At 38.0% G+C, this 19,385-nt stretch overlaps 4 protein-coding genes across 8 annotated transcripts; all 4 read right to left on the bottom strand.

Moving 5' to 3' along the window:
• Positions 1 to 1,239: 1,239 nt before the first annotated feature.
• On the bottom strand, positions 1,240 to 1,626 carry LOC118040519 (probable amidase At4g34880). The gene has a single exon (XM_035047482.2). It carries the CDS (start codon positions 1,624 to 1,626, stop codon positions 1,240 to 1,242), a length of 387 nt encoding a protein of 128 aa, XP_034903373.2.
• A 6,156-nt stretch (positions 1,627 to 7,782) lies between these two features.
• LOC118040491 (uncharacterized) lies at positions 7,783 to 9,830 on the bottom strand. 2 transcript variants are annotated; one of them, XM_073408773.1, is made up of 4 exons: positions 9,055 to 9,830; positions 8,635 to 8,961; positions 8,460 to 8,604; positions 7,783 to 8,327 (listed from the first exon to the last, which is right to left on the bottom strand). In XM_073408773.1, the coding sequence occupies exons 1-4, from the start codon at positions 9,203 to 9,205 to the stop codon at positions 7,976 to 7,978; spliced, it is 975 nt and encodes a 324-aa protein (XP_073264874.1). In that variant the 5' UTR covers positions 9,206 to 9,830; the 3' UTR covers positions 7,783 to 7,975. The 2 variants fall into 2 exon arrangements, with proteins under 2 accessions (XP_073264874.1, XP_073264873.1); XM_073408772.1 differs by having other exon boundaries at positions 8,460 to 8,961; positions 9,055 to 9,762.
• A 1,423-nt stretch (positions 9,831 to 11,253) lies between these two features.
• LOC118040490 (eukaryotic translation initiation factor 4B3) lies at positions 11,254 to 13,798 on the bottom strand. Its single transcript, XM_035047457.2, has 2 exons — positions 12,623 to 13,798; positions 11,254 to 11,599 (listed from the first exon to the last, which is right to left on the bottom strand). Exons 1-2 carry the CDS (start codon positions 13,705 to 13,707, stop codon positions 11,524 to 11,526), a joined length of 1,161 nt encoding a protein of 386 aa, XP_034903348.1. The 5' UTR covers positions 13,708 to 13,798; the 3' UTR covers positions 11,254 to 11,523.
• A 1,160-nt stretch (positions 13,799 to 14,958) lies between these two features.
• LOC118040492 (probable magnesium transporter NIPA6) lies at positions 14,959 to 19,281 on the bottom strand. 4 transcript variants are annotated; one of them, XR_004686073.2, is made up of 10 exons: positions 18,797 to 19,278; positions 18,469 to 18,525; positions 18,273 to 18,363; positions 18,004 to 18,164; positions 17,770 to 17,897; positions 17,477 to 17,614; positions 16,607 to 16,699; positions 16,373 to 16,490; positions 15,259 to 15,691; positions 14,959 to 15,186 (listed from the first exon to the last, which is right to left on the bottom strand). XR_004686073.2 is itself a non-coding variant. In XM_035047461.2 (10 exons), exons 2-10 carry the CDS (start codon positions 18,918 to 18,920, stop codon positions 15,606 to 15,608), a joined length of 996 nt encoding a protein of 331 aa, XP_034903352.1. In that variant the 5' UTR covers positions 18,921 to 18,933; positions 19,020 to 19,279; the 3' UTR covers positions 14,959 to 15,605. The 4 variants fall into 4 exon arrangements, 2 of the variants coding, with proteins under 2 accessions (XP_034903352.1, XP_034903353.1); XR_004686072.2 differs by having other exon boundaries at positions 14,959 to 15,150; XM_035047461.2 differs by having other exon boundaries at positions 14,959 to 15,691; positions 18,797 to 18,933; positions 19,020 to 19,279.
• Positions 19,282 to 19,385: the final 104 nt, after the last annotated feature.

Here is a 19,385-nt window from a genome sequence, read left to right as displayed (position 1 = left end):
GAAACTGCTAGCTAACTAGGAAAATAATAACTACAGCTAATAAGTTTTTAATCAACCTAACTAGGAAATAATAACTAGAACTAATAAGCTTTTAATCAGCTTTCACGATTCCTTGGCTTCCCATGTTCTATCTTCTAGTAGTCTTTGTGTTTTACAGGGTCCCTTCCTCTGTCTCTCCTGATTTGCGTTAGCTTTGGTTCTGTACACTTCAATCCACCAAAGTTAATGCTGAAAGGCATCCCTATATTATCATAACCTGAATGGACATTGATTCCTGGAAATCCTCTAATATTTTTTATCAATCTCATTTTTCAAAATTAAATTAGTTAAGAATTAGATTTTTTTATTGAATCTAGGTAAAAAAATTCATGTGTTATGAATTTTATAAATTAGACCAGATTTAAAAGTTTAGAAAAATCATCTCTCTTTGCTGCTTTTTTCATCTTAATTCTTTATCTTTGAATCTTGTTATTTTTTAATAAATATAATTTAATTGGCCATTAATTTAGGCCTACAAAGGTGTAATAAAAAAATAGATTAAAAAAATAAATCACCATGACAATTCATAATAATTTATTTTTTGATGAATAGTAGCGAAAAGAACTGTATTTTCCCACTAGTTTTAAAGTATTTCTTAATAATACATACTGTGTTATGCGAAGAAATTGCTGTGGGCTTAACCAATATATGAAAGTCACCATTATTATTTTTTTCCTTGAGCAACTATGGAAATTTTTGTCATTTTACATGTCTTGTCATAATGGTCATGCCCAGCAATATTCCCTGCTGATGATGTTATTGTTAATACAAATAATAATAATAATAATAATCAAACTTGCTGATACACGGGTCATGTTTTCTTAAAGAGCTACCAACCCAGTGCCTAGTTCGGGCTGTTTTGGTTAAAAAATTGAGTTAATCTGTCCTCGTGTAAGCTAACCCGGCTAACTCACGGCCAAGTCAAACCCCAGGCCATGTCATAGACTCATAACTATGATAAGGAGCACTCCTGACTCCAAGACTATCAAGTTGCTTGGGAAGGAGCAGTCAGTTACTTCATAAGTTAAAGAAACTAATCAATATCGTACTCAGAGTCAGAGTCAGAGTCAGAGGTGGAAAGAAGTTCAAAAGTTGAAACTCTTCATTCTAGTCGAGAGACAAGGGGAAGGGAGAGATAGTTGATGATGCAATGCTACAGGCAGCAGCAAACTTTTGTTACATTCATACAGCAAAAGAAAATCATAATTTAGAGAGACAGGGATTTTGTTTCAAGTCCAAAGAGAAGGAGAGAGGAGACTTGCGAGACAGGGTAGCCTGCTCAAAAGCATAAGCAACCTCAATCAGCTTTGGTTCCATTCCCTTTAATCCTCCAAAACAGATCCCAAATGGCTTTCCCTTGCTGTCGTACCCAGCTGGGACTGTAAGTGCAGGGTACCCTCCAATAGCTAGCACTGTAGAAACATCCACACCGAGTGTCAGCATGGCATCCAAGCCATTCTCTTTCATCATCTTTTCAAATCCTTCTTCTGACAGTTGTTCCATTAACTTCACTACCTTCATCTCTTCCTCTCCGAGCCCATTTGTCATCTCCGCAGCAAGGAGTAGTTCCTGACCATACTTGCTCATGCTTTCCAGCAGTGCTCAGTGGCATGCAATGTCTTGAAACCAAAGACCAACAACAACAGCAAAGCCTCAATCCCAAACTGGTTGGAATCGGCTATAAAAATATCGAAGACCCAACTTATAAAATGTGGTTATATCACCGAAAAATCTTTTATAGGATTGTTCACTTGAACGCCTAATGGTTTCAACTAGAGTGTGTTTGGTATTGCAGTAGTTGTTGTGGTTTAAAAAAAGTTGTTTTATAAAAAATACTTTTAGTTGAGGTTGGTTTGAAAAAATAGATGTTTGGTTAAAACTGTAGGAAAACTGAACTTGTGTTCATGTATATTGTGTGTGCCTTTAAATAGGCATTTCATACATTACAGTCATTACTACTTACTATATATGTACAATGATTTGGTGCAGAGATTATGGAAATCATGACATAAATGAAATGAAGGATTATAGCAGTGGATCTCTCAATGGAGTAATGTGTGCAGAATATCTGTGCAGGATTTCTGCACTTGAATCTTGCATGGGATCGCTGCATATATTTCCATATTTCTTCATCCCCCCTCAAGCTCAAGGCGGGGCTGGACCGAGGCAGAGCTTGGCGCGATTCAATGTAAACATTGCTGCACAAAGTGATTTGGTAAAAATATCCGCAATTTGATCGGATCCTGGGATATGAGCCAAGGAAAGAGCACCACTTGCAACACGTTCGCGGACAAAGTGAACATCGATTTCAATGTGTTTTGTACGATGATGAAAAACTGGATTTTTAGCCATATGGATGGCACTGATATTATCACAGAATAGCTGAGGAGGAGGAACACAGTGGCCAATAATGTTGAGTAAATGGACGAACCACATGAGCTCAGCTGTAGTGGAAGCTAAGGCGCGATACTCTGCCTCAGCTGTGGACCTAGACACCGTGGCCTGTTTCTTAGCACCCCAGGATATCAAATTGGTTCCTAAAAAGATAGCAAACCCCGTAGTGGAACGTCGGTCATCCCTACAGCCAGCCCAATCAGCATCACAAAAACCACGAAGTTCATGAATAGGATTACGAATGTAATGCAGTCCAACATTGAGTGTCCCCTTCAGATATCGAAAAATTCTTTTCACAGCAATAAGATGAGTATCATAGGGTGTCTGCATGAATCTACAGACATGATGTACAACAAACGAAATGTCTGGTCTGGTCAGAGTGAGGTATTGTAGAGAACTAACCAAACAACGATAGCGAGAAGGATCAGCTAAGGGAACACCATCAGTGGCAGACATTGAAGAACCTACTGCCAGTGGAGTGCTTACTGGTTTGGCACCATCAAGACCAAACTTCTGAAGAAGAGATAACAGATACCGTGTTTGAGTGATTATGATTGTAGACTCATCACGGGCAATTTGAAGTCCTAAGAAATAATAAATGTCACCAAGGTCCTTCATATGGAAGACATCAGAGAGATGGGCAATAAGCTTGATAATCTGTGAAGAGGAGCTGCCTGTTAAAAGAATGTCATCAACATAAATGAGCAAAAGGAGGATGTCTGAGCCTTGGTGGAGATAAAATAAGGATTGATCATAAGGGCTTCGTGTAAATCCCATTTGCTTAATGTAGTTACTGAATTTGAGATACCATGCACGAGGAGCCTGCTTCAACCCGTATAAAGCCTTATGAAAGTGACAAACATAATCTGGATGAGAGGAATCTTCAAAACCTGGAGGTTGAGCCAGATACACTTGCTCCTATAGATCTCCATGAAGGAAGGCATTACTGACATCTAATTGTTTGACAGACCAACCGTGAGACAAGCCAATGGTAAGGATAAGCCGAATGGTGCTTGGTTTGATAACAGGACTGAATGTTTCATCATAATCAAGTCCTGGTTGTTGTGAAAATCCACGAGCCACCAGCCGAGCTTTATACCTTTCAATGGAACCATCCTATCGTGTTTTGATTTTAAACACCCATTTGCTGCTGATAATATTCATGTTGGCTTGTCTAGGTACCAAGGTTCAGGTTTGGTTGTTGTGAAGGGCCTCCATTTCAGCTTGCATTGCTTGAATCCAATGTGGATGTTGGAGAGCTTGTTGAACTGAGGTTGGCTCTTGTGGTTGGGCGATAAGATCAGCAATAAAACAGGCAGGGACAGGATGTCGTGAAGAAATAAATACCTTAGGTTTTAGCTTCCCTGTCTGAGTGTGTGTAATCATATGATGTTGTCGCTGTGAAGGTGCTGTAGATGAAGGTACTGAAGCAGAAGCTGCAGGTTGAGATGCTGAAGCTTCTTGAACAGTATCAGTATGTGGAACAATTGTTGATGGACCATGAGAACTAACTTGTGTAGCTGTGGCAATTGTTTTGTCTGCCACAGTTTTGAGTAGTCGGGGAAGTGCCTTAATTCGAAACAACAGAGAGGCATGTATATCAGGTGGCTGCATGCACTTGTAAGGAAACTGGAGTTTATTAAATTTCACATGTCGTGATATGTAGAAGCGATGTGTCCGTGGCTCAAAACAGATATAGCCTTTGTGATTGGTAGAGTAACCAAGAAAGACATATCGTGTGGATTTAAAATCCAACTTTGAACGACCAAATGGTGCCAGCAAGGGATAACAAGAACATCCAAACACTCGGAAGGAGTCATAAGTAGGAGCAGGGCCAAAAACCACTTCATGTGGTGACTTGTAACCCAAGACTGAAGTCGGTAAGCGATTAATGAGGAACACTGCAATGCGAAAAGCTGCAGTCCAGAATTTTATTGGAACAGAAGCATGGGATAGCAGAGTTAATCCTGTTTCTACGATATGTCGATGACGTCGTTCGGCTAATCCATTTTGTTCTGGTGTTCCTGGACATGAAATTCTATGAATGATGCCATTAGTTTTGAAAAGATTTTGCAGACTTTGATTAACAAACTCACCGCCTCCATCGCTTTGAAATATTTTAACATGTGCATCAAATTGTGTTTCCATTTGCTTGAGAAAGGAAGGAAATATTATTGCTACATCAGATTTTCGATGCATAGGAAATAACCATATATACCGAGAATATTCATCAATAAGAATTAAATAGAATCGGTTTCCATCAAAAGAAGACACAGAAGCAGGACCCCAGACATCGGAATGCAGTGTATGTAGAAAAGTAGTAGCATGTGATTTTCTAGATTCAAATGGTAACTTTGTTGATTTTCACAAAACATAACTCTCACAGAACGCATTTTGTTTGTCCATAGATGGTAAACATAATTTTGTAAGAATTCTGGCTTGAGGGTGTCCCAATCGTGCATGCCATAAGCTGCTGGACACTTTATTTGCTAAAAAACTTACTGGAATTGTAGAGAATTGTTGCAGATTGATCGGATATAACCCATCCTTCATGAGACCTTTAAGAATTACCTGCTTCGTCTTCATGTCCTTAAGAATAAAACCCCATGGATAAAACAGAAAATAACAGTTATTATCTCTTGTGAACTGAGATACAGATAATAATTTCTTCTTAATTTCAAGAACCACAAGGACATCTTTTAGCTTGAGACTGGTAGTGGGAATAGTAACGTTTCCAGTACCAGTAATATGTAAGCCCTGGCCATTTCCAACCATAACAGAGTCATTTCCAGGATAAGAAATAATACCTTAGACTTCATTGGTGTCGGATGTCATATGTTGGTTTGCTCCAGTGTCAGAATACCATGGATCTTCTGTAGTTTCCCCAATTTTGATTGCAGCGAAGGCCTTGTACTGATAAGCTTCTTCATCAGATGCGAAACATCTATCTGCTTTGTGATTAGGTCCCCCACATCGAAAACAAGTGATGCTACCACGCCCATGATTACTGTTATGTGGAATTTGTTTATGACGGGTTCCATTGAAGCTTCCGTTTTGGCGAGGAAAACCAGTCTCTTTAGCTCGTAGTGGAGTGTTGTTAGGGAGATTTCTCGTAGTAAAGCTGCGATTATTGCGACCACGAGTGCTGTTGTTGATCCATGGCTTTGAGTTTGTGCGGCCACGATTTGTATAAAACGCCATAGAGGGAGCAGTTGTTCTTGCTCCTTGAATTCGAATTTCAAAGTCACGAAGTTTGCCAATAATTCCTTCAAGAGATGGAAAAGTGTCTAGCATTTAATGCTGCTACTATGGGATCAAATTCAGATCCTAGTCCCCGAAGAATACAAATGATGAATTCATCATCATCCATTGGTTTACCTGCACCACAGAGAGATAGAGCCAAAGCTTTCGCTTTTTGTAAATAATCTTCCAGTGAAGAATTACCTTTTATCAGAGACTGTAATTCTCCTTTGATTTGTTGGATGCGATCTCGGGTGTGAGTGCCATAAAGGGTCTCTAACACTTGTCATGCATCATGTGAAGATTCACTATTGATGACTTGAGAGAGAGGTCCATCAGATAGTGAACTGTTGATCCATCTAAGGATCAATTGATCCGTGCGCAACCAAACTGCTGCAGCAGGATTTGTTAGCAACTCACCATTCTCACCAATGATAGTTGATTCTGGACAAGGGACTTCATCCTTCACATATCCAAGGAGTCCATAGCCACGTAAAACAGGAAAAACCTGTGCTTTCCACAAAAGATAATTGTTTGAAGCCAGTTTGATGGAGATATCAGGAAAATGTGATTTTGGGAGTGTAGTCTCAAGAGAAGCAGCAGAAAACGTTGTGTGAACTGAAGAAGAAGAAGAAGAAGAAGAAGAAGCCATAGTGATAAAGGGCTCTGATACCATGTAGGAAAACTGAACTTGTGTTCATGTATATTGTGCGTGCCTTTAAATAGGCATTTCATACATTACAGTCATTACTACTTACTATATATATACAATGATTTGGTGCAGAGATTATGGAAATCATGACATAAATGAAATGAAGGATTATAGCAGTGGATCTCTCAATGGAGTAATGTGTGCAGAATATCTGTGCAGGATTTCTGCACTTGAATCTTGCATGGGATCACTGCATATATTTCCATATTTCTTCAAAAACTGTGGTTAAATTGAAGTTGAAGAAAAAATGGTTTAATGTGTTTGGTTAAGAGTGCTTTTAAAATTGAGGTTATAAAATAATTTTAAAATTAAATATATATTAATACTGATGATTTTTAATTTAAATATTTTGGATTTAATTATTGCTATTATATAATGAAATAAATCATACTTTATATAAAATATTTTTTATTATTCCATGAAACCATTTATAATTTCATTACGTACGAAATACATCCGACAAAAGCTACAGTTTTCATAATATTTTTAGCATGTAATAAAATTGGATAAAATATTATCAGGTATAAAATTCACTTTAAACTAGTTTTTTTAAAAAAAATGTTTTAAAAAAAAAAAAAATGTTCCCGCAGGCAAGTGAACAGTGCAAGAGAATTGCACCGTTCACTATTTTTAAGTGAACAGTGCAATTTTCTTGCATTGTTCACATGAACAGTGTACACAATACACTGTTCATGTTAATTGCACTGAAAAAAGCAAAAATGATTGCTTTTCTCTTCCTGCGTTTCTAACACAGAAATGCGTTTCTAACACAGAAATTAAGTGAGGCCCAATAAACAATAAACTAATTTTTTTCTTAACCAAACAGCTACGCACTTTGTTTTAAATAAAATGTAGCCGCAGAGCCAAACGGGCTCTAAAACTCCCAGCATGATAAATTTGCAATTGGACAGGTGAATTTCCAATGCATCATTTTCGGTGTGAAGCATGGAGAGATCTCCTCGCTGATAGGAGAGCATAAATCAAGGGCCAAAGGATGTTGTAAATTGGTTTAACCATGTTCTATAGCGAGCTAAGTTCTTCTGCCTATTTGATTTTTTTGGTAAAGCATGATCATAGAAACTACTTATCAGATCAGGATTATTGTTGTTGAAAGCGATGATGTCTGCCAATGACCTCACAGAAGATTTTATTAGATTTAAAAACATCAAAAAAATATTAATTTAAAATAAAAAAAATAAAAAAAATTCAAATTTTTTTACAAACATCTTTAAAACACAAAAACAAATACCACCTAATAAAACCAAAACATGCCCAAATTAAGAATCAATCCCTCACAAAAGCTATGATCTATGATGTATCAAATTTAAGGAATATCACTTGTAATTATTGGCATTTTTTACCATTTTTTTGGAAGCATATAATCTAAAAATGAAACATTCTCAAAACTGAATCATAATCATATATATGATAATATCAATAGTTGATAAATCGATACAAATCCCAGTGCTTGTACTAAACAAACAAGAAGAACAAGACAGAAATAGGATTATAGTGCGCATTATTAATCTATAATTATAGAAGGAATGGAATATATCCAATGGGCAAACAAAAGCCAATGAATAGTATACATCATTTGCAAGTGTTGAATTTGCAGGTGACTCTGCCATAACCAGAATTTGCCCTCATGAATCTCAAAGCTGTCAGGAGGACACTCCTTTGGGAACCCATCAAGGCCCAGTTCATGCGTGTGACCACACTGATTGCATTGTAAGGGAACTCAATGCTGTTGTAGGAATTGAGGAGAGCAGTTGTTCCTTCCCTCAGGAGAGTCCTGTACGGGTCACCTCTCCCTTGCAAGCCTTGCCATAATGTCATATCTGTTCCGTATCTTCTAGCCGCGAGCAACCCGAAGACAGCAGCTACCTTCATGTCAGGGCTCACTGCCCTCCAGTAGCATTTGTACTCTGGCATAGTCCAGCTCCTGAAGAATTACTTGCTCTTGTTAGTGGAAACATAGATCATACAAGTCTACACTATTTGAAGTCCCACTGGAATGGTATTATTTACTGAATTTCTAATAACCAAAACGATGGGTCCTTGATAATGAACTTACTGGTGTGGACATGCTGATGCTTCTAGGATGGGAACTGGTGACATAGGAGGCAGAGGAGGCAGAGGAGGCAGTGGTGGCAGTGGAGGCATTCGAGGAAGCCTGAAAGCAGGGGGAGGTGTTGTAGGAGTCACTGGAGGCCTTACAGGTGTTACAGGAGTCACTGGAGGCCTTACAGGTGTTACAGGTGCTACAGGTGCAGGCACTGGGTTCACGGACCTTGGACAAAAAGACATGGAGGCTGAAGGCTCAGTTAGCAAAGAATCCACCGCGTAAAACTCCATATCAAACATCCTGAACGTTAGTCTAAGCTTTTGGGCAGGACCAGCTGCTGCACCACAGACATTTGAACCCTGACCACTGCTTGAAACCTGAGCATAACAATTGCTCAAATCTGGGCTGCCATCAAACTTCATTACATAGTTTCCAAACCAATTTGTGGTCTCTTCCCTCGACATTGTGATTTGACCACTAGCATCAGCACAGGTCATTGTAACTTTGATTCCTGCAGAAACAACATTGTCAAATGATTACTAGGAAACACAAGGAAGTGGATAGAAGAAATTTAGCTGATGACCGCAGTGGATCTTCATCTCACCATAAATGGGATAGTCAAAAAGGGATACTCGGCCATCCTTGCATTGGTCACAAAAGACAGTGCCGGTGACTGTGGCGTCTGCTTGAGTTCCACCGATGGCTGCAGCAAAAATAAGAAAAACACAGAAAAGAAGTTTGCGTGTCCAGTCCATGTTCCTTGATAGATACAGGAAACACAACCAAGATTTAAAGAGAAGAATATAAAGGCTTGATGTTATGAACACCGCAGCAATTGTCAAGAAAAAAGAAGTAAATGAGTAGAGATGTCATTAACTCTCCAACTGCCTGTATTTATAAGATGTTGAAAAAAACCAATTTAAACGAAGAGAACAGCTGGTAGTACGGACAACCTATTTAAGACTAGCGATGATAAAGGATACCTTTTGTCATATGGCATGGGGGCAGGTCCCCTAATTTATTGCTACACGCAGATTCTGGTGTTCTGGGAGTTCCCATTTGAAACTTTCGTTGCCCAAATTTACAGTATGTACCGAGAAACTCCTTGATCGGTTGAGAGCCCAATCCTGGTACTCGAAAGATTAATGTTCTTGAGGTCTGGTTGGATCATATAGAATGAAACCAGCTCAATTAAGTTCTCTTAGAAGTCCAGCAAATATGATGCCTAGAACCCATATTCAGGGGAGGATCTCCCATGGAGTCCAGGCTCTACTATACTAGCTCCACCCTTCTATCATCATCATGACATAGAACTGTGTTGTGTCGTGTATATATGGTGTTACATAGTATTGGACTTAACTTCGAGGAGTTTGTTTGTTAGGAAGTGAGTTTGCGTCCTCTTTATCATCTGGGGTTTGAATTCAACAAGATGCTACATATATACTTTTAGATTGTTTTAATACGTTTTTGATGTTATAAATAAATTAAAAATATATATTTTAATATATTTCAAAACAAAACACAAGCTTGGAAACATTAACCACCATGTGAAAACCAGCAGTGGTAAATTTAGCAGGGACGAGAAGAAAGAATTATGTACTTAAATGCATTCAATATCCTCCTAACTGAGTGGCTTTCTAGCCGTCCTTACCTAACTCATTCATGGCAGTATCACTTGCATTCTAGACACTTGATACGTGGTAAGCTACACGGAAGTTATCTTTTGAAACTCTTGGCGGTGGAGGAAGATGTTAGCTAGCCGTTAAAGTAGCAAGAAGCATTGATTGAGTTGTGCAATATACACTCGTCCCGCTGTAGAGGAAAGCCATTTCCCCTTTACTTTTCAGCTACAACGCAGTTACATTGCATTGGATGCGGCCGCATTGATGCCAAAATTTTCTATCTTGTTCAAGAGGCCTTTACCTTTGTCATATGTGCCTGAGAGGACTCGTGCGTCCCATCTTTCATCTTGCAAACTAGCTTTGCCCTTTATTGTAAAGGCCCTGCCCGCATCCAATCCAGTGTCCCTGTCTCCACAAACTTGGAATACGATTCATTATTTTATGGATGTGGACGTCCCACGCGATCTATTTTGACCGCAAGGTGGAGAAACCTCGGAAGCAAGCATCGACAGTCTCAGATGCGGCCTTTCTTTGAGGAATAAAATTGGCAGTGGCGGGTGGGCTCAACGATTCTAAACACCCCACAACTTGGAATTTTCATCTTTAGTCTTTGTTGGATCTCTCTGCACTTGCTAATTTAGGGATAAGATCATATGATTCTAAATGACCCGTTTTCTGTCTAGAACAAGCTCCAATGTGTGTTTGACATATGATCAAGAAGTGTCCTAGCCGATATGGACGCCAGCACTCCTTTTCTGCGTGCCCACGCTCTGTAGTTGAACTCATCCAAATACTATACACGTCCATTTTTAGCTGGAGAAGCTGGAGAATACAAGGTCTCTTAGACGTACCTCTACCAGAGGCAGAAGAATAATCAAACTTGAGCTTATTTTCAGCATGTCAATGCCATTCGTGCATCTCGCTTTTAACCAGTTAAGAAGCCCTAAAACCTCTAACAACAGAATTCACAGCTGCAATTCTGTCATTGTATATATAATCAAGACACATCTATAAAAAATGCGTTATAACATCCTCGGTCTTACATGGAACTCGTGAAAAATGAATGCCTTGTTCATTTAAGGTACTAGAAATACAGACGATGAGAAAAATCACGAGTGCCATTGCACCCGCAGACAGATTTCCGGTAATCAAAATCAGAACCAAGAATGAGTAGAAAGGGGTTAAAAAAGAACGAATAAGTAGTGATGTAATAACACTTAATCCTGAAGTTCAATCCCAGCTACAAAACAAGCTAAAGAGGCAAACCAGAGTCAATTACTTGTATGCCTACCAAAATTGTCTCAACATTGTGTTCAACAGTAATGAGCCCCGGCATAACTCGCACGGATACAATTGGACAAAACAGAAGACCTTGGACAACCAATAAATAAAATGTTCCTACTCTTTTCTTTTTCTCGATCCTCAGCTTTTTAATCTGCAAAAATTCATCTTCAATTTCCTTCAGCAGCTGCATCTTCAATGGCAGGCCCATCCTCAGCAATGCTTCCATTCTCAGTTGTCCCAGAACTGCATCAAACACACAATAATTTCACAAAATTAAGCAGTTCATTACAGGGCAATTCCTACATAATCAATGACATGATAAGAAAATAACTAAAGCTCTAAACTTTCACATTTGATTTGAAATAGCTCTCATTCAATACAATTTGTGTCAGACAACAGCTATAATCAAACAAACACTGGAAACAGAAACCATATAATAGGCGAAGTACTTTTCCAGTAGATTTTGTTGTCTGATATGCTAACACCAGTTAATACGTAGAAACAATTTTAGGAAGCAAGAAATCCATCCAACATACCTGGCACGACTAGAATATCCGGAGTGAGTTGTGATAAAGCAAATATATCAACCACTTTATCACGAAATCAAAAGTAATGAGCCTTTGTAACTTCCAATTACATGAGTTTGAACAGGCCTGGCAATTAATCCCAATCCACAAAGCTAAGGCCAATTCAGATGCATGCATAATCCAAGTTCTTAGGAATAAAAGATTCCCTTGATTTATACATGATTTCCCATATCAGAAATCAAGAATTGTAATTCGCACAACAATCTCAATGACTTCTCTCAAGTTCCAAAGAGAATCAGTTTTAAGATAAAAGCAATCACATAAAGTTCAGTAGCTTTGTTACAACTTAGCAAGGCAGGACAGGAGAGCTGCACGAGGCATTATCTAATCAGATTCACATAACGTATTAAAATATTGGAAGAGCACAACAGTTCTCGAGAACCAATACGACAATAGAACCAGAACGAGCTATCTTATCAGGTTAAGATAACTACCGACAGAGTTAGTAAATAATCCTCAGGCAGTATTCCCTAAGTACGCACAATTCAAGTGATACAATTACCTCCCTCATAATTAAGATGATCAACTCCAATTCTACCCCCGTAGACAAATAATACACCGCGCACGAAAGAAAATCAAATATACCATCTAAACTAGACTGAAATCTCCTAAGCAAAAGAGATCTAAATACAAATCACTAATCAGCCAACAATTCAATCAAAGAGCTTGTAAAACAAACCTCTGTGGACGCGAACCAGAATCGTTAACATCAGGCTTCCTCCAACTTCTCTCGTTACCGGAACCTCCACCAATAATCCCAAATCCCTTTCTTCCAAATGAATCCCCTCTCTCCACATCCTTATTTCTCTCACTAATTTTCACAGCGTCCAACTTCTCATCAATCTCCTTATAATCCATCCCTTTCTCCTTCAACACCTCCTCTCTTGGCCTTGCATCTCCAAACGGACTTGGCCCTTTAGGTTTCCCCGCCACCTCATTCCCATTACTCACTGAAAAAGTTTTTGGCTGCAACTTCAGTTTCGGCCTCTCACCACCACTACCATTGTTAAGACTCTCATCTTTCTTCCTCCCCCAATTATCCGAATCAGCAGCACCACCACTACCACCACTAAACCCATGTCTTTCTCTCGATAAGGAATCAAAAGACCCTCTCTTCTCAAATACACCATTATTCACTCCACCAAATCTCCTTGGCCCATCATTCGCTGTCTTATTAGAAACCCAGTTCTCCGATTCATCAGCCTTAGACTGAGAATCGAAAAAAGAAGATCCCCTCTCCCTATCCCTATCCCTCCTCTCATACCCACTCCCCACCGGGGATTTCTTCGTTTTCGACCAATCATCAATCTCATCTGCTCGCGACGGAGCAAATTCCCTGTTCGACTCCCTATTAGAAACCCTAGAATTCCCATTACCACCACCACCCCACCTCGAATTAGACTCTTCCCCCCCGTTACGATAATTTAAACCATACGATTTAAACCCGCCGCCGATGCGGGCCCGGTCAAGCTCTTCAGCGGAGCGTTCGCGGGGTCTAGTTGGGAGATTGAGGAGATCAGGCTCATGACTTTGCTTAGCCGATGGATAATTAGAAAGTTCAGCTAAAGAGAGGGCTTTGTTTTTTTTCTTTTTGGGTTGTTTAGAGGCGGCGGCTAAAGAAGGGAATTCAGCGGTGCCACCGAGTGGTTCAGTGGATGCTCGTTGGGAATTCTGTTGTTCTTGTTGGAGTTCAGCTTCGTGTTCTTCGGCGTCCAAGGCCCACGCGCCGGGTTTGCCCCAAGGAGAAGAAGCTTTTTCCGCCATTATGGTGTTGCTGCTGTTTTTCGCTCAGATATTTTTGGTCTCTCTGAAGAGGTTTTGGTTTTGAGGATTTAAGATTGCGTGTTTTGGCAGCGGAGAGGGGAATATATAATGGGATGAAGGGGGTCGATTTGATCGGACAGTGGAGAATGGGTGTTAGAGACTCTTTGAGTATTTGATGGTGGGGATTAGTTCATAGTTTTAGAAATATTACGTGTATTTTTCAATAAAATCTAAACTTTTAAAAATAGTTGTTTTTTTATAAGTACATTAATTTTTATATTTTTTTAAAGATAGTTTTTTTATAATTTCATTATTTAAATTTGTGCATGGTACATAATTACTTAACCAAACCAAGGAAGTATTTTTACCGCGTAAAACAGTGGTAAATCAATACATTTTATATATATATATATATATATATATATATATATATATATATATATAAAATTGATAGGTCTGATTAATTTTATGAGCATACATATTTAAATTAAAAAAAATCATGTAAATTTATAGATAGAAAAAATATAAAATATTTTACATGTATCTTTGAAAATATTAAAATAATGTTAATCTCGTACATATCATGTGTTTAATCTTTTTTTCGCTTTTTTTTTTACTCTAATGCTTCTTTTAAAAAAAATTATTATTAATATGAATATCTGAATTAACTTACTATATTTCAATTAATCTTATAAATTTTTAAATTAATAATAATATAAATTTTTAATGATTATTATATTAATAACTACAAAATTTAAATTTAAAAATTACAAAAAATAAAAAATAAACTCCTCCATTCTAAACTTTTATCATCACCTCTACATGATTTTCTTTAAGAACTTTGATCAATGGCTACGAAGATATCTTTGTCGATCCTTTGATGACTCCGACGAGATCCGGTCTGTCCTCTTTATCCAAGAAGAAATGTTCTCCAACATTGGAGTTCACAAATATTTTGGAAATTTCAATTTATAAAAACGTGAGTTTAAGTAAAGCTAATTTTTGGAGAGGAAAAATAATTTATTTACATGTTTGGTATCTGGTATTAAGATGGAAGAAATTTTATAAGTATTTATTATTTAACAATATATTAAAAAATAATTTATTTTTGATATCAATATCATAATAATACACTAAAATAACATCAATTTAATATATTTAATTTAATATATTTTTTTTAATTATGAATGATCTCCCAAGAAGTGAAACTATCTTTATGACCAAATGCTGACCAGCAAAAGCATCAGATCATGCAACAAAACAAAATAAGCAGCAATTCTTGCATCAACATTCCTCAAACATAATTCCTAAATCTTAAGGTACGCTTCGAAGGATGTAATACAGGATTACACAGCAAGAGAGAACAGAAATACCAGAGAAGAAATTATGGAACTCTATTATAGCTTGATCTGTCAATTTTTCCTTCAGAAGGTAAGTCGAGCTCTGTGGAGAAATGGCAATATTTCAAAATTTTACTACCTATAAATCAATCATAAATACACACTTACAAAGAAAATCAACAAGGAATTCACATGAAGAAAATACACGCACCAAAATGTACAAGTGCCATCCATGATGGGCAAAGTAAGATCGTGGACTTGGCCCAACATCTTTCCTTGCACTGGTTTTGATTCCACACCGTCATGCATGTTCGAAGTTTCAGAAAAGTTTGGGCATATCAGGTGAGAATGACTCTTTCCATTGAGGGCCACCTTTCACACGCCTTGTCAAGAAATGATATCCATAGAAGCAGCTCACTATTGATACGAAGGAATTCTCCGGGTGAAAGAAGAGCTCCTCACTGTGCAAATACATCTCACCCTTGGTTGCTTTCTTGCTTCAATGGTGGGAGACCATCTTTTCAAATCCCAGTTAAAAGTATAAAAAAAAAAAAAAGCTCATTGCTCATCTGAACTCTGTACAGTGATTAAATGTTCTTCAATACCTTTAAGGGAATCCCCACTAACATACCATGTTACAGTTCCTGCAAGGAATATTAAAGCCTGAGTCATAAACTCAAGTTAATGGCAAATTCTCACATTAATGAAGGTAGCGAGGAAACTGCTACTAACGATGGCAGTTAGTTGCCAGCAATCAATACCACAAGGAAACTGATGTGACAGCTAACTTGAAAAGCAGAGAAGTAATTGAGTTGAAGGGAAAGTAAACGGGGTTTTGCAGATATGGTGTGAGCTGTAAGGTGAGTGGCTATGCGCCAAGCACAAAAGGGTAAATAGATTTTGTTGGTGATATGGTGAGCAAAGCACTAAACTGCTTTGGGATTCAGTCAAGGCTCGCATGCTTTTGCTGTTAACGATTTCCTCCTTCATCTCTAAGGTCCTGATATTATGTGCAAGGTTTAGTATTCCCTCTCCCACCAGGGAAATTATTTTCATTGAAGGTCAGTTGCTTATCTAACTGGAAGAGGAACAACAAAAATTACACAACAGTCCTACAGTTTCAATCAGATGCTTCTAAATCATAGATAGACGGTCCAAGCATTTCAATATGGTTCATTAGTAACTGTTGAATTATATCTGTTTCTTTTGCCTCATCCTTAAATGGGTATGGGTCCAAACAGAATTTTGGTATCATCTGCCCAACACTGACAACCCTTAAGCAAAGAGTAAAAATGGAGAAGAGATGGGATATGGAATGTATTTACCTAGTGGCGGAGCTGGTTCCTGTTCTCTTGTTGCGTGAAGTATGATTGTTCCTGAAAGAACAGTGATAAATCCACAAAGCTCAGAGGCTATGCTGCTCACATCTTGGCCCGACCAATCCTGCAGAAATTACATGGTGACAAACATTTTGAGCTTGCAGGTTCATGGTAATTGTAAACAACAGTACTGTATATACACGACAGAAACGAATCCCAGAGGATGAATCAGTCATTCACCTTGAACATTATGGCACTGGCAATGATGGTCAGGGTTGTAAACATTACATAATACACCGGAGAAACAATTGCTGCATTGAATGTATCCAGGGCCTGGAACATAAAACACTATTGACATGAGAATGATAACTATTAAATAGAATATCATCTGACAGGAAAAACTTAAACTGATGATGAAGATGAAGATGAAACTGCTTCAATAAACTTGAGGATATCAGGTTGATCATTTTCACTTGTGTACAACAAATATCCAGAGATAGTCTTTGCTTGAGACATGATGCGAATAAAGAAACAAAGTTGCATGATTGAACATGGAGGTTTTCTAACCCAATCTGATAGCCTAACAAATAATTGTGCTACCTACTATCACCCACCTGCAATATCCAACCAAATAAACACTTTCTTCCAACTATATCACACTCAGGACCAAGTAGCATAGCTGGCCCTTTGCCCATAGCTCTCGTCCGCACATTTGACGGGAACAAGTTGGTTCACTACGCCATCAGCTTAACTTCACAGAAAGCAGTACCACCTCCTAACATAAAGTACCCTACCTATTCATCCTTATCCAACTAAATGACATTCCCCAGTTAAAATGAAATTCAAATTCTTTAAAGACAGCATCCCAGACACAAAATCATGTGTATAGCTCGGTAATAGAGATATCTCTATTTTCTAACTCATATTCCATGGCCTCCTTTGAACTCAAAACCACGCCTAGAAACCTACTCCAGGTTCTTTTTCTATTATTACTTGCATAATTTGTTTCCTTTTTTCCCCTGCACTAATGAATCTATGGGTTTCTGCTTCTCACGCAAGGCTATACCATGACTTACATTCGAGAAATACAATTGATGACATTAAACTTACCCTGTTCAGGTAATTTAACTGTGTGATGACACAGATCACTGCAACTGAGAGAAAAAACCAAGTCTGAGGATAAGCTATCTGATTTATCCCTTCCAATGTCAACTTAATTGCAATTCCAATGGCTTTTATGCTTACAACCTGAATAGCACCAGGAAAAAAAAAAAAAAAACATAAGCCAGAGTTAATGCTAGGAATCATGACGCAAGGCAACTAACAAAATGAAAATGAAATGAGATTCCATACAAATTTGAATAAGAATGTCTGTACATCTAACTCAAAGAAATCATAATTACCGTTATTGAACCCATCAAAGAACATATTCCCAAGTAGACCAGTATGTTTGTCTGCCCACAGCGCGGTTCAAAGTACAAAATCAGAGCTAACACTATTAAAAGTGTAGCTACTGCATATATTAGAAATGCTGTGATGTGAGGGGAAAACAAAACCAATAAGTCAATAAGTAATTACTCAAGACAATAAATTTGTTCAACAAAAGAGAAGATCAAAAAATAAAAAAGAGTACTAACCTGGTTGGGTTGCCAAAGCCCAGATTTCTTGTACAGAACTAGGTGTATGCTCTTGAGGTGCATGGATTACAATCACTACCGATCCCACAACACAAGATACACATCCTACAACACCCATTTTCTGCAGCCGTTCTCTCAACATAAAATGTGCCAAAACCGCGCTGCTCAAATTTCCACACACGTGTTAATTATAAATCAAAACACGAACTATTTAATCACAACATTAAAGAGAGAGAGAGAGAGAGATTCCACACATCTGCAATCTCTACCTGATAATTATACTCAGTGCACCAAGTGGGGTAACTAGAACTGCTGGAGCATAAACGTAAGCCACAAAATTCGCAATCTCCCCAACAATCACTGTTTGTGCATCATAAAAAGCCAAAATTTAACACGACATTTCGCAACCAAAACAATCACATAATTCAGACAGAAACAGCATCATCCAATCCATGTATTACTTACTTGTCACCATTCCTGCCCACCATAGCGGCTCTAGCAAGTAAGTATAACCTCCAACCCCTACATTGTCGACTCAAAAAACATCAATTATTCTAATAAACAAAAACCCAGAATTATTTTGTTTTTATTTTTTTAATAGAATTGGATCCAAATTCAAATTTGAACTTATCACACAACCATATTAAAAAGTTCTCGTCTTTTAGTCTCAAACTTGCTAATTACCTAATTAAACAACCAATAACCTAATTAAACAACCAATAACATTGAAATCCAGATGATTTAAGGTAATTAAGACAATGAAACGAGATCGAAAATAAATAGATGAACTGACCTGCGCGAGTACCATTAGCACCAGCTCGTTTGAGTCCTTTCTTCTTTAAAATGAAGCTCGCCCCTATAAATACACTCGATGCCACCGCTAGAATTAGCCCTCTTGAATTCTCCGATACTCCCATCTCTCCCAATTAACTTTAAATATAAAAAAATTAGTCAAATAATAGCTAATCAAAATCAAATCAATTCTTTTTCTCCAAAACTGAGGTTGTTGGATTTACAGAGCAGGAAATGAATGGAGGAATTTATTCATTTCGCGCCAAAACGACCATATGAACAGAAACGACAGCGCTTTGAGCTGTTTCTTTCTTCTCTCTGCGAGGCTCTCTCTGATGGGGTTCTTTCTTTCCTTCTTTGGCGTTTTATTTGAAATTTCCGATTTGAAGGAGTAAGGATTACGTGTTTCGCGTCAGAATATTTATAAGTCGGCACGACGCTGTTAGAGAAGCTGGAGGGTTTGAATTCATGTGAACATGACTTGGAGGGTTTGAGCACGTTTCATATTTTAATTGGGTTATTGAAGGATTAAAAACCTTTCATCTCCATCCATTTATTTTTAATTCTTGGATTGGTGGGTTCTGGTGGTA

This window comes from Populus alba, chromosome 4 (genome assembly GCF_005239225.2).
Source record: "Populus alba chromosome 4, ASM523922v2, whole genome shotgun sequence".
NCBI lineage: Eukaryota > Viridiplantae > Streptophyta > Magnoliopsida > Malpighiales > Salicaceae > Populus > Populus alba.
Note: the sequence above shows the minus strand (reverse complement) of the source record. Positions and strands in the feature narration are given on the sequence as shown.